General features: G+C 42.8%; 1 protein-coding gene across 2 annotated transcripts in view; it reads right to left on the bottom strand.

The window, feature by feature from the left end:
* Window positions 1-20,588, bottom strand: part of SCFD2 (sec1 family domain containing 2) — a 236,762-nt gene that overhangs the window by 175,678 nt on the left and 40,496 nt on the right. For both annotated transcript variants that reach the window (XM_058192242.1, XM_058192241.1), the window contains exon 4: window positions 15,022-15,197. In XM_058192242.1, the coding sequence (XP_058048225.1) occupies window positions 15,022-15,197 (176 nt within the window). The remainder of the gene's footprint in view (window positions 1-15,021; window positions 15,198-20,588) is intronic.

Below are 20,588 nucleotides of genomic sequence, written 5' to 3'. Positions count from 1 at the left end.
TGGCGGCAGGTGGTTCAGAGAACCGGTAGCAAAAATCCCTGCCCCACTCCCACCCCCGCATGCCCAGCTCAGCCGCACGATCATCAGAGATTTTTTTAAAAAATTTTAAAAGCATTTTTTCTTTGGCTGAAAAAATGCTTTTAAAAGTAAAAAAAAAAAGCCTCTGATGATCGCGCGGCTCAGCTGGGATTGTCTGAACCTTTTAAAAGCTTTTTTTCTCAATCTCGTCGGCCGAAGAGGCTGTAGAAAAAATGCTTTTAAAGGGTTCTGGCAAACAGGCAACTCAGCTGGGATTGTCAGAACCCTTTAAAAGCTTTTAAAAGGCTCCTCTGGCGATCCCAGCTGAGTTGCCTGATCATCAGAGGCTTTTAAAAGCATTTTTTTACAACCTCTTCGGCCGAAGAGGTTGTAGAAAAAATGCTTTTAAAAGTAAAAAAAAAAAAAGTTGGCCACGCCCACCCAGTCACATTACCCCCCCAGCAAGCCACGCCCACAGAACCAGCAGTAACAAATTTTACATTCACCCCTGTTCTGTGTGCCTTTGGCGTTTATAGAGCACTGCACACCAGAACAACTAGACACAAGAACAGTTTTTTCCCGAAGGCCATCACTCTGCTAAACAAATAATTCCATCAACACTGTCAGACTATTTACTGAATCTGCACTACTATTAATCGTCTCATAGTTCCCATCACCAATCTCTTTCCACTTATGACTGTATGACTATAACTTGTTATCCTTATGATTTATATTGATATATTGACCATCAATTGTGTTGTAAATGTTGTACTTCGATGAACGTATCTTTTCTTTTATGTACACTGAGAGCATATGCACCAAGACAAATTCCTTGTGTGTCCAATCACACTTGGCCAATAAAATTCTATTCTATTCTATTCTATTCTATTTAGTCACGCCGGCCACATGACCACGGAGACGTCTTCGAACAGCGCTGGCTCTTCGGCTTTGAAACAGAGATGAGCACCGCCCCCTAGAGTTGGGAATGCCTAGCACATATGTGCGAGGGGAACTTTTACCTTTTACCTAGACAAGAGGGATCCATGCCCTCTTGACTCCCATTCGTGCCAAAAATGATGAATCATGGATTCTAAATGATGTCCCAGGTAGCAATCCCTGAGTTGCCATCATCATAGTCATACTGCCATCACTAATCGAGTGACCTCATGAGCTGAAGATGCTCTTTGAATGTCTTTTTTTTAAAAACCCAAATCAGTTGAGACCGAGTTAGAGACACCTACCTGGAGGAAAAGATAAGAAGTTTTGCAATCCTGGATGCTTCTCCCTTAAAACATTTTGTAGTGGAAACTGAATTGGATAGGAATTCAGAGCTCAAGGACCTCTTATTCCTTTGCAGTCCTACTCAACCTTTAAGGCAGGGGTCCCCAACCCCGTTTGTGGACCAGTACCGGGTCGCAGCATGGCAGAAACCGGGCCACACAAACAAGTGAAGTCCTATTCACAGGATGCAGGCCGCGTGCAAAACCACATCCCTTCCGGTCCACGGATAAACCTTTCTCCACGAAATTGGTCTCTGGTGCCCCAAAAGGTTGGGGGGCTTTAAGGGAACAAAGTGTAACCTCTTCTTGTACAAACCGTTAGCTAAATGGAGCAAAACTTATTTATTTTATGACCAGAGAAACAGTTTATCTTAGGAATCGTAGGATACCACTTAAGGCAGCGATGGCGAACCTTTTCGGCACCGAGTCCTGAAGAGGGAGGGCATGCTCATCTGGGCTGCAACACAGAAGAGGAGTTGCCCAGGGCGCATGCACGCGCCTGAAAATGAACTTCCTGTTTCCGGCAACCTAGTCTTCCAGGCTTCTGGCGCACATGTGTGCGTGACGATCAGCTGGCTGGCACACATACTCACGCAGGAAAATGGAAGACCAGCTCTTCCAGTTTCCGGCAATGCTGCATTGTCGCACAGGCATGCCCGCCAGAAACTTGGAAGAGGAACGGGCAACGCCGCACATGCCAGTCGACATGGCTCTGTGTGCCACTTCGGGCACGTGTGCCGTAGGTTTGCCATCACGGACCTAAGGATTCCTTATGCTCTTTCCTACATCTGATATTCAGACAAATCTCAGGCCATAAAATCTGTTCCTTTCATTTATCCGTTTCATATTTTCAACGATTTATTTATTTATTTATTTATTTATTTATTTATTTATTTATTTATTTATTTATTTATTCGAATTTTTATACCGCCCTATCTCCCGAAGGACTCAGGGCGGTGTACAGCCAAATAAAAACATAAGAATAATACAAATAAAAACAACAATTAAAAAACTTATTAATTAGGCCAAAATTAAAATATCACTAAAATAGTATAAAACCCCATTAAAACTAAATTTAAAACTAAAAACCTTAGGCTAGCCCTGTGCAAATAAATAGATGTGTCTTAAGCTCGCGGCGGAAGGTTCGGAGGTCAGGAAGTTGGCGCAGCCCTGGGGGAAGCTCGTTCCAGAGGGTGGGAGCCCCCACAGAGAAAGCCCTTCCTCTGGGTGTCGCCAGTCGGCACTGCCTGGCGGACGGCACCCTAAGGAGTCCCTCTCTGTGAGAGCGTACGGGTCGGTGGGAGGCAATCGGTGGCAGTAGGCGGTCCCGTAAGTAACCCGGCCCTATGCCATGATTGATTGGATATGGATATTAAATAAATAAGCACGAATCCTTCAGAGACATAACCTTGAGATCAACTCACTAACAATAAAAGAAATACAAGTGACAGTAATGTAGCATTTTCCGGCCCAACAAATGTTCTTCTGTTAGCTTTTCAGCTCTTCTTATATCCTTTTGAAGTAGACCATCTATATCTAGTTCCGAATAATTATATTTGGCATTGACACTGTGCATTAATTTACATATAAACATTATAGATTGTAGAATATGGCAATCTAAAAGCTTGAGTCCAACAGTCATGCAGCACAAGGACACAAAAGCACCACAGACTTTCATTCCTAATTATATAAAATACATTTCTGTTATCTTTTGAAGTTTTGCCATTTCAAAATATTATCCGAAGTAAAAGTTAACTCAAGATTATTAAGATACACTTAAGCGTGTAATTTTTTCCCCAAAAGTCAGTAGATGTTTACCAGATGTAATGCGTATGTATCTATTGTAAATCAATGTGTCTATAAAGTGGACTGTCCCAAAATTATATGTTAATACTAACTAATCAGTCTTAAAAATATACAAAATCAATAGAACCAATTATTCAAATTACTTTCTCTTTCTTAAGACTAGTGATGGGATTCAAGTAATTTAACAACCGGTTCTCTGCCCTAATGATTTCTTCCAACAACCAGTTTGCCAATCTGCTCAGAAAGTTAACAACCGGTTCTCCCGAAGTGGTGCGAACTGGCTGAATCCCACCACTGCTTAAGACCAATAAACGTCTAGCCTTTCAAGACAATCCCCCTGCAAAATAAATGATTTTTCCGCTTAAATATTACTAATTAATTAATTACTATACAAGATGTGACCTATTTGGTCACAGTTTAAGAGATATTATCTTATCAGATTCTTTAATGTTTTCAACAATGGCAGAATTTCTAATGTACTTGAAAACGTCTTAAAAAATTAGTGAGCTATTGCAGAGATAATTACTCTTGAAAATAGTCTGTGTTGAACTGTGTAGTACAGTCCAAGATCAGCACAGAAAATGTTTCATGAGAAAACACAGAAAATGTTTCATGCTTTACAATGTTTTTATGTAATAAACTGTTTTATTAAATTTGCAAAATTCTGATTCCATGGGAGTCATGTGTCCCAGATTTTGCATGCATTCTGTAACTTAGCCCATTTGAGGTACAAGAATTGTTGGCCTATGATGCACTGTTTTACTCAAGTTACAGAAACAAGTTTTAGTAGAAGACTGAAGAGAAAGAGCAACAAAGATGATTAGGGGACTGGAGGGCCAAAATGTATAAAGAACAGTTGCTGAAATTGGGTATGTCTTGTTTAATGAAAAGAAGGACTAGGGGAGACATGATAGCAGTTTTACAAAAACTAAGGGGGTGCCATAAAGAAGAGATGATGAATCCTACTCTCCAAAGCACCTGACGGTAGGACAAGAAGCAGTGCATGTAAACTAATCAAGGAGAGAAGGAACCTAGAACTAAGGAGAAATTTCCTGCCAGTTAGAACAATTAATCAGTGGAACAACTTGCCTCCAGAAGTTGTGGATGCTATGAATCAAGAAGAGATTGGACAACCATTTGTCTGAAATGGTATAAGGTTTCCTGCCTGAGCAGAGGGCTGGATTAGAATACCTCTAAGGCAGGGGTCTCCAACCTTGTCAACTTTAAGACTTGTGGACTTCAACTCCCAGAATTTTACTGGCTGAGGAATTCTGGGAGTTGAAGTCCACAAGTCTTAAAGTTGAGAAGGTTAGAGACCCCTGCTCTAAGGTCCCTTCCAACTCTGTTCTTCTGTTAGTAGCATACAGATACATTGCTGATAGGGTTGATCCACGAGGTGGCAATGCCACTTGCTGCTTAGTGTCACTAAATGAGTTCTTTGATCTTGCCTGTAACACAAATATGGCACTTTAAGCCAATATGGAAATGGTGGATGCCAAAGGCATTGTTTCACCATCAATTAAGGATGACATTGTTAGGTTCTGGGAATCTCAGGGGAAGACATTCAGACTGACCTCTTGCCCAACAACTGAATACAAACCATCTGCCTTTCCTCCTCTGATGTCCTTGAAAAACAAGACATTGAATTATTCATCAATGTCCGCTCAATTCCATTGGTACCAGCTACCCCTAAACATGCTTACGTCATTGGAAATCTGCCACAGCCTGAAACAGCAACTGGGGGCAGGAGGTATTATCATAAAACACCCACAATCCTGGCCTACCAGATTCCTCCTCTTCTTATGCCTCTGGACCTGTTTCACCAATCAACCAAATAAAATCTTATACCTTCTACCAAACACTGGCATTTTCTCCACATGTAAGGCGTAATTTTTTAAACCATAAATCCCAGCTCCAGACACAATATTTGACACACCTCTTAAGCTGGTTTCACAGAGGACCCAGGGAAAATATTCAGTACCTGTGTAATTTCTACCATTTATTCCAATTCCACTAGATATACCGGATCACAGCTTTTAATCCATTTATTCCAAAAAGTCCACAACTTCATCTACTGCTTGTTGTGGCCTGCCAGCGGCCAGCAGAGCTGGTGCCAGACTCAGACAGTGAGGAGGTTGGGGAGGAACATGGGCCAAACCTGGAGTCTGAGGAAGGCTCTGATGAGGGCTCTGCGTTGGAGGCAGAGCTGGGGCCAGGGCCGTCCGATAGTTCTCAGCTGCCTTCGGAGTCGGATATCAGTGAGGCAAAAGAACACCTGGAGCCTGTTCCCGATGAATGCATGCGCAGAGCTGCCAGGAGAAAGGAACAGCTAAGGAACAAGGGACGACTAAATGGCCCTTCCCATAGGGAATAATGAGGAGCGAAGGGGGGGGAATTTGCGGGAGACAATTAGTTCAATTCATTGGGGTGAAGATCTGTTTCTGACTTCTTGCCAAGCAATGTAACCATAATGGGTGAAATGCATTAGTCACTATTGGGCGACCAGTATGAGAATACACACACACACAAACACAATCACGTTCCTTCTGACTAATACCAGCCACACACAGTAAGGATCTGAAAATGATTGCTAGTACAGACATACACACACACACACATACACACACAGATATACAAACACACTGCATATGAAGCCTTTGAAATTAAATTTGTCCAATCACACTTGGCCAATAAAACATTCTACTCTACTCTTCTCTTCTCTTCTCTTCTCTTCTCTTCTCTTCTCTTCTCTTCTCTTCTCTTCTCTACTCTACTCTACTCTACTCTACTCTATTCTATTCTTGTTGTGTCTCGTCCAATCTCACCTCAGCCGGGGTCTTCTTATCTGCTTCCGAACACGGAGGAATGTTCTAGTATGCCTCCCGGCCCCAGCCCTGGCTCCATGCCCAGACAGGCTGAAGAGGAAGAAATACCTCCAGCCCCCAGCTCTGGCTCCATGCCCAGGCAAACGGAGCAACTAGACCCCTCCCCCTCCTCCACAGCATGTGAGCCTGAGGGAGGTCAATTACCAACAGCTGCCGACTGGAGTGACCCTCGCGTCAGAAGACTTGATAGGCGGAGGCAACAGAAAGAAGGGAGGGGCAGGCCTGGATAAGTGCTGAGTCATGGAGCCACACCCCATGGCCTATATAAAGGATCTGCTTTCTGGCATTCTCTGAGTCAGGCAAAGTCTAAACATATTTTGCTGAAGTCACTTTCTGGTCTCCTGCCTGCCCTGAGGACTTTGCTAGGACTTTGGCAGAGCTGCAGAGGCACACCTGATTCGGATTTCCCTGACCCGGCCGTCAGCGGAGGAGTGGGACACAACAATTCTATTCTATCTCATGAAAGACTGTTTGCTGGGACTTTGCTGGAGAGGAATTTCCCTTTAACCTAAATAAAAGAGGTTTTATCGGGACCAGGAGTCTGCTTCATGCTCTTGGGAAGCCTAGGTCAGAACACTACCACTGAGGAGGATTGATTGGGTGAACCTCAACCCCCATCCAAAGCGGACCATAATGCCCAACAGACAAATTCATCTCAATAGCATAACATCCTTCAACAGGCATAACATCCTTCAACAGAACTGCTGGCCCAATCCTGCAGTCATCTGACTCCCTGAGAAATCAAAGGAGATCACCTCCCTTATTTCTTGAAACATCATTGGTTGGAAGGTCAAAAAGGACAATAGTAACTTCTAAGTCTTGAACTAGGGTTTTGTTGTGGCCTAGGCTCACTTAGGCATAAAAGACACACTTAGTCTTAAACACACCTATTTTATTATAGCAGCTGGGAATTACTTCATTCTCAGATTAATCCAAATTAATTCCAAAACAAGTCCTTCAGAAAAAGTCCTTCGGCCTTATCACAAACCTTTGTCTTCTTTGGCACCCTGCCAAAGGCCTTTCTTGGCAAAGCCCCACGAAGTTCAGAAACAGGAGATGCCGAATAGAAACAGATGTAGCAACCTTGCTTTCCTACAAAGAGCCCAAGAGCCGTTGCTGCTCTTTTAAGCCTTCTGGGAGTGGCCAATCATCTTCTGACCTTACTCCCGAGTCGTCCTTTTTGCTTCTGCTGCTCTTGCCTTCTGGCAGCTCTTTACATGCGTGCACTAGGAACAGGCTCCTCCTGTTCCTCTGCCTCTCTGCTGTCTGCCTCTGGAGGGTCTGGAGTCCACGCATCACTCACAGATGGCCCTGGCCCCATCTCTGTCTCTGATGTAGAGCCCTTGTTCGGACCTTCCCCTGACTCCAGGACTGGCCCATTGTCCTCCCCAGCCACCTCACTGTCCGACTCCGCTGCTAGCTCCACAGGCTGCTGGCGGACCACAACAGGTTTGATTTCATTACAGAAGACTTTGTCTTGTATACAAGGGTATTTGACCCAATCCATTACTGTTATTTCCATTTGACAAGGAATTTTGCCTGGTGTCTGTGCTGGTTGATGACCCTAATAACGTTATATTCTATTCTTGCCTGGTGTTTGAACACCGACATCAAAAAGTTGATTTCTCCCAAGTACACAGCTAGAATCATATAAGTGCATAGAATTAGCTTTTAGATCAGCTTAATTAGTTAGATGTCTGTTAAAGAGGACTCTGCCTTCCCCTATGCTGATCATATAGCCATTCACTTCTTAGACGTCTCTGGGCTCTGATAGACTACTAGGTACCTGAAGGAAAGATTCAAAGCTAACTAATTCTAAAACCCAAAATCACAACTTCTCAAAGAGATTTGAATGCCACCAACATTAATGGCAGATAAACGATACTAGTATAGGCCCAGCTTTCTCTTTCCAATGTCTCGGCATCACATTACAACCCTCTGGAAACTGGCACAAACAAAATAAGTATCTTTCTGATAAGGCCAAGAGAAGTCCCAACGCTAAATTGAGGTTTCTTTCATACTTAAGAAGAAAAGAAGATACTTCTGTCCTTATAACCAAAAAGCTGTTATACATCACCAAGCCAGCTCAATTTCTGAGGAGTGCTATTCCAAAGTACTTTGTGACAGTTTGAATACAACATTCTGTTAAAAGCAATTTTTTTTCTGCTAGTCAGTAAGGTCTGGGTACGACAGCTCTATTTTTGGCGCCAGCTTTATTTTTCCAGTGAGTCCACAGTCCACCACGATCTCTCTCTCTCTGTGAAATTTATCTTCCTTCTTGAAAACTAGAATTTAGAATTACCGACGCTGGTGCAACTTCTTATGTAAAAACTCCGTTTATGGAATGATCGAATCTTCTCCTCTTCCTTCTCCCTTCTTTAATGTGGAGAAGTGTGAAAATTTTGCGTAAATAAACAAACGCCCTGCACAATTTTAAGTACTGTGCTTATTCATTACTACGTTCAAGGCAAATAACAGAAGCAAAATGATGCAAGGCAACTACGTGCATCTCGCAATATCGGTCAAAATGCCCCTTTTTCCTGCTGATGCTGCTCCTGCTAACAGTTTATATTCATAAGGAAGTTTTCTGGGACCCCTGAATTTTTTTAGAGGCAGACTATTCAATTACTAAGCTGGATTTTTTTTCTTCTTCTTCTTTAAGCCACATGCTTCCCTACTCTAGTCTCGAAATAGCACCGCATCCTACTTCAGAACATAGAAAATTGCAAGCCTTATGGGTCATGTTAATGCAATGTTTGACTAAAGAAAATGAATGTGTATACAAGAGATAATTACAATGCTGAATGGGAAAGCTGACTTCAGTTGCAATTCCTGGCCTATTAAAAAAAAAAATTGAAACATAATGGGTATAAATCCAGAGACAGATGTTTAGGAAAGGATTTGGTCCTTTTTTTCTTTTTGTTTATTTTTCTTCAGTGTTAAATGCAAGAACACTATTGTTGGGTTGTTTTAACTGTTTATGCAGTACTGTGTGTTTATGTTTGTTCAGATAAAATTATAAACAGAATACTCATACTTCAGACACCATTAGCATGGTCTAGCCAAAACCAGGCAACCTAATTCTATGCATGGATTTTGGGGGAAAAACGCTCTTTTTAAGTTCCAAAATACTTAATATAGAACTGCAGGCTGAGTTGGATGGATTTTAGTGGTAGGGATTTAAGTACAAGCTTAACTCTCCCACTGAGTTTAATTGGACTTCAAAGAGATTTACCTAGATGAGATTGGATCCAGTGGTTGTTTTCTTATAGAAGCAAACTTGGGGCCTGGATAGTATCTTGATGATAGATTGTCTCGCCAAGTATATTTTTATGTAGTGCCCTGTGGCAATTTGAAATCAGCCCTGGACCAGCCCGTTCTCACAATATTGGCAGAGTCTTTTACTTTATTATTTATTAATTAAATCTTTAATTTTTTTCCAGTTTTTTCCCCGAAGACAATCACTCTGCTAAACAAATAATTCCCTCAACACTGTCAAACTATTTACTAAATCTGCACTACTATTAATCTTCTCATCGTTCCCATCACCCATCTCCTTCCACTTATGACTGTATGACTGTAACTTTGTTGCTGGTAATCCTTATGATTTATATTGATATTGATTGTTCCTGATTGCTTACTTGTACCCTATGATTATCATTAAGTTGACGGCCGTCTCCAGGAGAGCTTTTTACCAGGTTCGCCTGGTTCGCCAGTTGCGCCCCTTCCTAGACCGGGATGCCCTTTGCACAGTCACTCACGCTCTCGTGACATCTCACCTGGATTACTGCAATGCTCTCTACATGGGGCTTCCCTTGAGGAGCACCTGGTGGCTTCAGAATGCGGCTGCGCGGGTGATAGAGGGAGCCCCTCGTGGCTCCCATGTGATACCACTCCTGCGCAGACTGCACTGGCTACCTGTGGCTTTCTGGGTGCACTTCAAGGTTTTGGTAACCATCTTCAAAGCGCTCCATGGCTTAGGGCCGGGCTACTTACGGGACCGTCTGCTGCCACCGATTGCCTTCCACCGACCCGTACGCTCTCACAGGGAGGGACTCCTTGGGGTACCGTCCGCCAGGCAGTGCCGACTGGCGACACCCAGGGGAAGGGCCTTCTCTGTGGGGGCCCCCACCCTCTGGAATGAACTTCCCCTGGGACTCCGTCAACTGCCCGACCTTCGAACCTTTCGCCGCAAGCTTAAGACACATCTATTTATTTGCACAGGACTGGGCTAGGATTTTAATTTAATGTAGTTTTAATGGGGTTTTATTATTTTAATTATAAATTTTAATTCGGCCTTATTTAATAAGTTTTTTAATTAGTGTTTTATTTTGTATTTATATTTGTGTATTTGTGTTTTTAATAGGCTGTAAACCGCCCTGAGTCCCTTGGGAGATAGGGCGGTATAAAAATGTGATTAAATAAATAAATAAATAAATAAATAAATAAATAAATAAATAAATAAATAAATAAATAAGTGTTGTATCATTAAGTGTTAAATTCTATCCTATGACCATCATTTGTGCTGTAAATGTTGTACCTTGATGAAGGTATCTTTTCTTTTATGAGAGCATATTCACCAAGACAAATTCCTTGTGTGTCCAATCACACTTGGTCAATAAAAAATTCTATTCTATTCTATTCTATTCTATTCTATTCTGTTCTGTTCTGTTCTGTTCTGTTCTGTTCTGTTCCATTCCATTCCATTAAGTCTTGTAATTTGCAGGATCAATTGGAAGAAACGTGAAAAGAAAGAAATAAAAATACAAGGCAGCATAGTAGACACAATCCTGATGGCCTACAAAGGGCACCCATAACTCCTTATGCTGCAGCTTCCCCAAGCTTTTTCAAGGGCAACCCCATGTGCAGCACACTGCAGTAGTCTAGACAGGACGGGAGGAATCATTTATGAATTTTGCCGTGCAAAGGGGCTTTGGCTGAATCTCATTTCTGTTGCAACACCATCTAGAAACAGCTATGGTGGAAGGAGGAAAAACAGTGCAACACCATGGTGGTTCCCACTGCTAAACCTTGAAGCTGAAGCATGAAGATCTCAATGCCACCAACATTAATGGCAGATAAACGATACTAGTATAGGCCCAGCTTTCTCTTTCCAATGTCTCGGCATCCCGTTACAACCCTCTGGAAACTGGCACAAACAAAGTAAGTATCTTTCTGATAAGGCCAAGAGAAGTCCCAACGCTAAATTGAGGTTCCTTTCATACTTAAGAAGAAAAGAAGATACTTCTGTCCTTATAACCGAAAAGCTGTTATACATCACCAAGCCAGCTCAATTTCTGAGGAGTGCTATTCCAAAGTACTTTGTGACAGTTTGAATACAACATTCTGTTAAAAGCAATTTTTTTTCTGCTAGTCAGTAAGGTCTGGGTACGATAGCTCTATTTTTGGCGCCAGCTTTATTTTTCCAGTGAGTCCACAGTCCACCACGATCTCTCTCTCTCTCTCTGTGAAATTTATCTTCCTTCTTGAAAACTAGAATTTAGAATTACCGACGCTGGTGCGACTTCTTATGTAAAAGCTCCGTTTATGGAATGATCGAATCTTCTCCTCTTCCTTCTCCCTTCTTTAATGTGGAGAAGTGTGAAAATTTTGCGTAAATAAACAAACGCCCTGCACAATTTTAAGTACTGTGCTTATTCATTACTACATTCAAGGCAAATAACAGAAGCAAAATTATGCAAGGCAACTACGTGCATCTCGCAATATCGGTCAAAATGCCCCTTTTTCCTGCTGATGCTGCTCCTGCTAACAGTTTATATTCATAAGGAAGTTTTCTGGGACCCCTGAATTTTTTTAGAGGCAGACTATTCAATTACTAAGCTGGATTTTTTTTCTTCTTCTTCTTTAAGCCACATGCTTCCCTACTCTAGTCTTGAAATAGCACCGCATCCTACTTCAGAACATAGAAAATTGCAAGCCTTATGGGTCATGTTAATGCAATGTTTGACTAAAGAAAATGAATGTGTACACAAGAGATAATTACAATGCTGAATGGGAAAGCTGACTTCAGTTGCAATTCCTGGCCTATTAAAAAAAAAAATTGAAACATAATGGGTATAAATCCAGAGACAGATGTTTAGGAAAGGATTTGGTCCTTTTTTTCTTTTTGTTTATTTTTCTTCAGTTTTAAATGCAAGAACACTATTGTTGGGTTGTTTTAACTGTTTATGCAGTACTGTGTGTTTATGTTTGTTCAGATAAAATTATAAACAGAATACTCATACTTCAGACACCATTAGCATGGTCTAGCCAAAACCAGGCAACCTAATTCTATGCATGGATTTTGGGGAAAAAACGCTCTTTTTAAGTTCCAAAATACTTAATATAGAACTGCAGGCTGAGTTGGATGGATTTTAGTGGTAGGGATTTAAGTACAAGCTTAACTCTCCCACTGAGTTTAATTGGACTTCAAAGAGATTTACCTAGATGAGATTGGATCCAGTGGTTGTTTTCTTATAGAAGCAAACTTGGGGCCTGGATAGTATCTTGATGATAGATTGTCTCGCCAAGTATATTTTTACGTGGTGCCCTGTGGCAATTTGAAATCAGCCCTGGACCAGCCCGTTCTCACAATATTGGCAAAGTCTTTTACTTTATTATTTATTAATTAAATCTTTAATTTTTTTCCAGTTTTTTTCCCGAAGACCATCACTCTGCTAAACAAATAATTCCCTCAACACTGTCAAACTATTTACTAAATCTGCACTACTATTAATCTTCTCATCGTTCCCATCACCCATCTCCTTCCACTTATGATTGTATGACTGTAACTTTGTTGCTGGTAATCCTTATGATTTATATTGATATTGATTGTTCCTGATTGCTTACTTGTACCCTATGATTATCATTAAGTTGACGGCCGTCTCCAGGAGAGCTTTTTACCAGGTTCGCCTGGTTCGCCAGTTGCGCCCCTTCCTAGACCGGGATGCCCTTTGCACAGTCACTCATGCTCTCGTGACATCTCGCCTGGATTACTGCAATGCTCTCTACATGGGGCTTCCCTTGAGGAGCACCCGGAGGCTCCAGTTAGTCCAGAATGCGGCTGCGCGGGTGATAGAGGGAGCCCCTCGTGGCTCCCATGTGATACCACTCCTGCGCAGACTGCACTGGCTACCTGTGGTTTTCTGGGTGCACTTCAAGGTTTTGGTAACCATCTTCAAAGCGCTCCATGGCTTAGGGCCGGGCTACTTACGGGACCGTCTGCTGCCACCGATTGCCTCCCACCGACCCGTGCGCTCTCACAGGGAGGGACTCCTTGGGGTGCCGTCCGCCAGGCAGTGCCGACTGGCGACACCCAGGGGAAGGGCCTTCTCTGTGGGGGCCCCCACCCTCTGGAATGAACTTCCCCTGGGACTCCGTCAACTGCCCGACCTTCAAACCTTTTGCCGCGAGCTTAAGACACATCTATTTATTTGCGCAGGACTGGGCTAGGATTTTAATTTAATATAGTTTTAATGGGGTTTTATTATTTTAATTATAAATTTTAATTCGGCCTTATTTAATAAGTTTTTTAATTAGTGTTTTATTTTGTATTTATATTTGTGTATTTGTGTTTTTAATAGGCTGTAAACCGCCCTGAGTCCCTTGGGAGATAGGGCGGTATAAAAATGTGATTAAATAAATAAATAAATAAATAAATAAATAAATAAATAAATAAGTGTTGTATCATTAAGTGTTAAATTCTACCCTATGACCATCATTTGTGCTGTAAATGTTGTACCTTGATGAAGGTATCTTTTCTTTTATGAGAGCATATGCACCAAGACAAATTCCTTGTGTGTCCAATCACACTTGGTCAGTAAAAAATTCTATTCTATTCTGTTCTGTTCTGTTCTGTTCTGTTCTGTTCTGTTCTGTTCTGTTCTGTTCTGTTCTGTTCTGTTCCGTTCTGTTCCGTTCCGTTCCGTTCTGTTCCGTTCCATTCCATTCCATTCCATTCCATTCCATTCCATTCCATTAAGCCTCGTAATTTGCAGGATCAATTGGAAGAAACGTGAAAAGAAAGAAATAAAAATACAAAGCAGCATTGTAGACACGATCCTGGTGGCCTACAAAGGGCACCCATAACTCCTTATGCTGCAGCTTCCCCAAGCTTTTTCAAGGGCAACCCCATGTGCAGCACACTGCAGTAGTCTAGACTGGAGGACGGGAGGAATCATTTATGAATTTTGCCGTGCAAAGGGGCTTTGGCTGAATCTCATTTCTGTTGCAACACCATCTAGAAACAGCTATGGTGGAAGGAGGAAAAACAGTGCAACACCATGGTGGTTCCCACTGCTAAACCTTGAAGCTGAAGCATGAAGATCTCAATGCTATCAAAAGCCAGTAAGAAACCAAGAACAGCTCCGACATACAGTACGCGTTTCCTCTGTCCCAGTTATCTAAAATTTGATCAATGTTGTATCATGTTGTTTGTCTGAAACTTGACTGGAAGGAATCCAGATAAACCGTTACATCCTGGATCCTCTCTACATGAGCCCTCACTTAACAGCCATCTGTTTAGACCCTATCCTATCCTATCCTATCCTATCCTATCCTATCCTATCCTATCCTATCCTATCCTATCCTATCCTATCCTATCCACACCACTCCATCTTCTCTTCTCTTCTCTTCTCTTCTCTTCTCTTCTCTTCTCTTCTCTTCTCTCCCTTCCCTTCCCTTCTAGATTCTACTCTACTCTACTCTACTCTATTTAGTCCAGGAGTCACCAACCTGCGGCTCTGGAGCCGCATGTGGCTCTTTCATCCCTCTGCTGCGGCTCCCTGTTTCCACCACAATTTTGGGAGGAGCTTCCGGTTACGGGGAGGAAAAGCACAGCAAACCAGGAAGAGACTCTATGGCAAGGGGCGGGTTTTCCAGTCAGCTCCATAATTGATAGGGTTTTTCAGTTAGGAAATTTTGCTTTTTAATTAATTACTTAGTTAATGATTACCCACACATCAGGAGTAAAATAAGCGGCATAAGCAATGTCTACTCCTAAAAATAGTTACAAAGTTCAGCTTGTACGGTACCTGTACAAATAGCCGTTCAAAGGCTAAGAAGTTGTCCCATTTGGCATTCTGGGGGTCTTTTAGAGTCTGCACAACAGCCAGTGCGATCTGCAAAAGCCCACAATGATTTTCCAGTGCGTCAAATTTTTTTTTGAAGAGCTGGATATACGAGTGAAGCTGTTCTGGGGTGACTCTCCCTGTGATGCAGGAGAAAATATATATGTATTTATATATTACAGCCGCTCTCAAGAGCATAGGAGGAAAGCAAATGGAAAATGTAACTCACGTCCTGATATATTTAAGCAATATTTTTTCATGCAGAAAATAATATTTTTCATTTGTTCAATATAAGATTTCCCCCCCACGTATCGTCATGGCTCTCTTGTGACACTATAACAACTTCATTCCTTAATAATTATCAGATGATTTTCAAGATATAAATCAGTGCGCATCTCCCAAAGCCCCTTCATTTTTTAAATTATAATAAGCCACCTGTGGATGGAAGGGAGAAAGGAAAATGAAAGAAAGGAGGGAGGAAGAGAGGGAAGAAGGAAAGAAGGGAGGGAGGGAGGGAGGAAAATGAAAGAAAGGAGGGCGGGAAGGAGGAAGAGAGGGAAGGAAGAAGGGAGGGAGGGAGGAAAATGAAAGAAAGGAGGGAGGGAGGGAGGAAGAGAGGGAAGGAGGAAGGGAGGGAGGGAGGAAAATGAAAGAAAGGAGGGAGGGAGGGAGGAAGAGAGGAGAGAGAGGAAGGAAGGAAGAGAGGAGGAAAATGAAAGAAAGGAGGGAGGGAGGGAGGAAGAGAGGGAAGGAGGGAGGGAAAGTGAAAGAAAGGAGGGAGGGAGGAAGAGAGGGAAGAAGGGAGGGAGGGAGGGAGGAAAATGAAAGAAAGGAGTGAGGGAGGAAGAGAGGGAGGAGAGGGAAGAAGGAAGGAAGGAAGAGAGGGAGGAAAATGAAAGAAAGGAGGGAGGGAGGGAGGGAGGGAGGAAGAGAGGGAAGGAGGGAGGGAAGAAAGTGAAAGAAAGGAGGGAGGGAGGAAGAGAGGAAGGAGGAAGGGAGGAGGAGGAAAATGAAAGAAAGGAGGAGGGAGGAAGAGAGGAGGAGAGGGAAGAAGGAAGGAAGGAAGAGAGGGAGGAAAATGGAAGAAAGGAGGGAGGGAGGGAGGAAGAGAGGGAAGAATGGAGGGAGGGAGGGAGGAAAATGAAAGAAAGAAGGGAGGGAGGAAATTAGAGGAATCAATCGGGTGGCTAAGGAGTGGTCTGTAGATGGTCCTATGCAGATTAGAAGCTGGGAAGGAAGGAAGGAAGGAAGGAAGGAAGGAAGAAAGGAAGGAAGGAAGGAAGAAAGGAAGGAAGGAAGGAAGGAAGGCATACACTAATTTAGTCCAACAGCAGAAAGCTGTGAGTTCATTAGTTCATAAGTGATGATTCTCAAGGACAACAGATGGATGAACTCCGTAAAAAAACCCTGCTTTTGGCGTTCCAAAATGAATAAATCCAGAGTCATATTACAGTTGGGTTTGTTTCTTGATATTTTATTGCCTTTTATTTTGCTTAAATATTATCCAAAATCTTAAAGAGTTCATTTTGTTCTGGCAGCCCAAGTAGGAAAAGTTAATAAGATTGCAAGGAACAAAATGCCTTGATTGTCCTGGTGCACACACATTTCTATTGCCTAAATTAAAGACAAGGGTGGGCACTCTTCTACTAATTAGGTTAAAGCTTATTTACTATACAATTTTGTCTAATTAACAAGCAACCCACCTGCCTACAAAATCATTAGGAAAAACCTTTGAAATGATTTCATTTATGGATTGCAAACCTTATCCGATATTAAGTTAACCTTGTTTAGGCCAATCTTGAATACAGCCAAGACTTACTAAGTCCTTGGTTAAAGTCTTTAAAAAATCCTACGGCTATCGCTTGAGTATCGAGTCTTTTTCTGCTATTTCTCTTCTTACCCATTTCTTGCCCAACCCTGTACACATTGGATTCCAGAAAATGGGCATTCACTCATTATTCCCCAATCAATTTATTTAATATTAACTTTCCCATAAAACTGGTACTAATTGTCTTTCCAAATCAAAACCTTTGTTTCCTTTATGGACTCAAATGGTTTCTATTGAGAAAGATCTTGAATATTTTATTCAGGGAGCAGATCAGTAACCTGAGAAGTTGGCAATGGAGTCGGACAGCGATGAGGCTGAGGAAGAATGTGGGCCAGTCCTGGAGGCTGGGGAAGGCCCGGATGAGGGCTCTGCATCAGAGGCAGAGGTGGGGCCAGGGCCATCTGGGAGTGATGTGCGGACTCCGGAGCCTCCAGAGGCTGACAGTAGTGAGGCAGAGGAACAGGAGAAGCCTGTTCCTAATGCACGCATGAGTAGAGCTGCCAGAAGGCAAGAGCAGCTAAAGCAAAGAGGACGACTCAGGAGTAGGGCCAAGAGATGACTGGCCCCTCCCATAAGGCTTAAAAGACCAGCAACGGTGTTTGGGCTCTTTGTCGGAAAACAACGTTGATAGCTTTGTCTTGTTGCATTTATTTCGTCTTCTGAACTTTTGCCAAGAAAGGCCTTTGGCAGTTTGCCTAATTGGACCAAGGTTGGTGATAAGACTGAGGAATTGTGTTGGGAGGAATTTGCTTTACTTTATTTTGGACAACGCTGAGAATGAGTTAATTCTTAGCTGTTCTAATTTATTTGTTTGTTTTTACACTGACTGAGTTTCCTACTATCTACTTGGGCCTGAGTCACAACAAAGATGGCCACCATGGCCAAGAAGTTTGCATAGGCAAATCTAGTGCACCAGTTGCGTCCTTTCCTGGGTGCTCTTCAGACTGTCACTCATGCCCGGTCACACCACAAATGGACTATCGTACTATGCCAGTGGCATCAAACTCAATTTTATTGAGGGCCGCATCAGGGCTGTGGTTGACCTCGGGGGCGTGGCTGTGGCAGACTGGGGGGCCGTGGCCAGCTAGATGCCACACCCCAAACTGCTGGCATGTTTCCTCTTTGCTCTGGGTAGACCAGCTGGAGCCACACTGGCCCAATGTTTCTTCTTCGCATTGAGTAGACTGGGCTGAAGTGATGCGGGTCGGTCCCTTACATTTTCCAGGTCAGCCCCGTGGGCCGGATTCAACCATATCATGGGCCATATCTGGCCCATGGGGCTTGTGTTTGACACCCCTGTAATATGCGGTTCATGGGGCTACTCTTGAAGATCACTTGGAAGGTATATGTAGGAGATGACCAGACTAATCCCGAAGGAAGGGTCAAACATATCATCAGTCATGAATCTCTTCACAGCTACAAGAGGTCCAAGTCTAATCCACCTTGAATTGCTGTGACTCTTATCTACCACCAATTTGCTTGGGCCGTTCAGCTTGCAATAAACATTTATACCCATTTGAACTGCCTGGATCTCCTCATTTCCTTAGCGCTTGATGGTCCAGTGGTCGAGAATCCAGTTGTGTGGGCAGTAGGTGTGCATGCTTTATTATGCTCCTGTGAGCCATTGTTTATTAGCAGTCTTCCAGGTACAGTTCAACATGCTAGTTATCTCCTATAAGCCCTTCATGGCACAAGTCCAATTGATTTGAGGGACCACCTGTCTCCAGCTGTCCTATGAGATTGGACAGAGTGGGCATGCTTTGAGTCTCATTGGTTAAACAATGACGCCTAGCAGGAGCCAAGGAGTATACTTGGTTATAGTACCTGCCCTCTGGAATGATAGCTCCCCCCCCCGCCCCCCGGCCCAAGATTTGGATGGTTCCCACCCTGATGATATTCAGGAAGATCTGATTATTCTCCTAGGCTTGGGTGTGACCTGAAGATGGAGCCCTGTTGAATAAACAAAGATTGTTTATTACTCTATGTCTGATTCAGGACACTTAAGATTTTTTCAGTATTGTAAAGTTGCCAAGACTCAAGAGAGAATCGGCTCCAAACTGCTAGAATGAACAAGCAAAAAAGAAAGAAAGAAAGAAAGAAAGAAAGAGAGAGAGAGAGAGAGAGAGAGAGAGAGAGAGAGAGAGAGGAAGGAAGGAAGGAAGGAAGGAAGGAAGGAAGGAAGGAAGGAAGGAAGGAAGGAAGGAAGGAAAGAAGGCAGGAAGGAAGGAAGGAAGAAATTATTTTCCTACAAGTCTATGCACTGAGTCTATTGATTTAGTTCCATGTTTTGGCATAACTAGCTGCCAAATGTAACTACTGTATCAGGGAATTTTTAATCATGCTTGGAGCAAGAAGCAGGAAACCCCTAATAATAATTTACTATGGGCTGCATGTAATTGTTACAAAATTCTGTACAGAAAACTCCTTCCTGACTTCTAGACAGCTACGGAGCATATTTCTCTAGGTTTTAATTTATTTGGCTTCATATACATTTTAGCTCAAAACATCAGATCCTTTGAATTGTCAAAAACTAAAGCCATCCTGTAGAGCACTTCCTACTAGATATGGTTACTCAGTGCTTCTGCTCTCTTTATCTACTTATTTGATTTATGCTTCTATCTTCACTAGCACCAAGCTTCCCACATGTGCTGTAATAAAGGCATATATAATAAAGAGTTATAAAAATAACAAAAGGTAGCCAACACACACAACGCTCCTTCCTCCTCCTATTTTCCTCATATGAACCCTATGAGGTGAGTTGGGCTAAGACAGTGTGACTGGCCCAAAGTTACCCACCAGTGATGGGTTTCAAATTTTTTTACTACTGGTTCTGTGGGCGTGGCTTGGTGGGCATGGCAGGGGAAAGATATTGTAAAATCCCCATTTCCTCCTGATCAGCTGGGACTCGGGAGGCAGAGAATAGATGGGGGTGGGGCCAGTCAGAATTTTTACTACCGGTTCTCTGAACTACTCAAAATTTCCACTACCGGTTCTCCAGAACTGGGCAGAACCTGCTGAAACCCACCTCTGTTACCCACCCAGTTTTCATGTCTAAGGTGGGACTAGAACTCACAATCTCCTGACTTCTAGCCTAGTGTCTTAATCCCAAACTGGCTGTTTTGTGCGCTCTGACATAAAACTTCCTTTTTACGAGCCTGTAATCCATTAATTCGGGGTAGAATCGGGGTGACTGGATGGAGCTGAGCATTTATTGGCCGGATGCCCTTCCTGATGCCATGCAGAGTTCACAGTAGATATTTTTTTTTCTTTGTGTCCTAGGAGAGAAACATCTGCCGCTACCTAGGACTCAACCGTCTCAGTGAGAGGCGAGCATCTTCACCGCTAGGTCACCATGCCATTCCTTTCTGACATATGACTCCAATATTTCCCCAGCAAGAAGAGGACAACAGCAGCAAGGTAGATAGATCAGCTATACCAGTGAACTTTTCAGAAGGAAAATCATTATGGTTCCTATAAAGATACGTGTCATTAATCGATTATAGTTCTTTCATAGTCTCAACGAGGACACAGTCTGAAGCCATATTGCTCAACCTTAGCTATTTTAAGATGAGTGGACTTCAATTCCAGAGGTAGGTTTCAGCAGGTTCTGACCAGTTCTGGAGAACCGGTAGTGGAAATTTTGAGTAGTTCAGAGAACCGGTAGTAAAAATTCTAACTGGTTCCGCTCCCATCTGTTCTCTGC

The sequence above is a fragment of the Ahaetulla prasina genome, chromosome 8 (assembly GCF_028640845.1).
Source record: "Ahaetulla prasina isolate Xishuangbanna chromosome 8, ASM2864084v1, whole genome shotgun sequence".
NCBI classification, from domain to species: Eukaryota; Metazoa; Chordata; class Lepidosauria; order Squamata; family Colubridae; genus Ahaetulla; species Ahaetulla prasina.
Note: the sequence above shows the minus strand (reverse complement) of the source record. Positions and strands in the feature narration are given on the sequence as shown.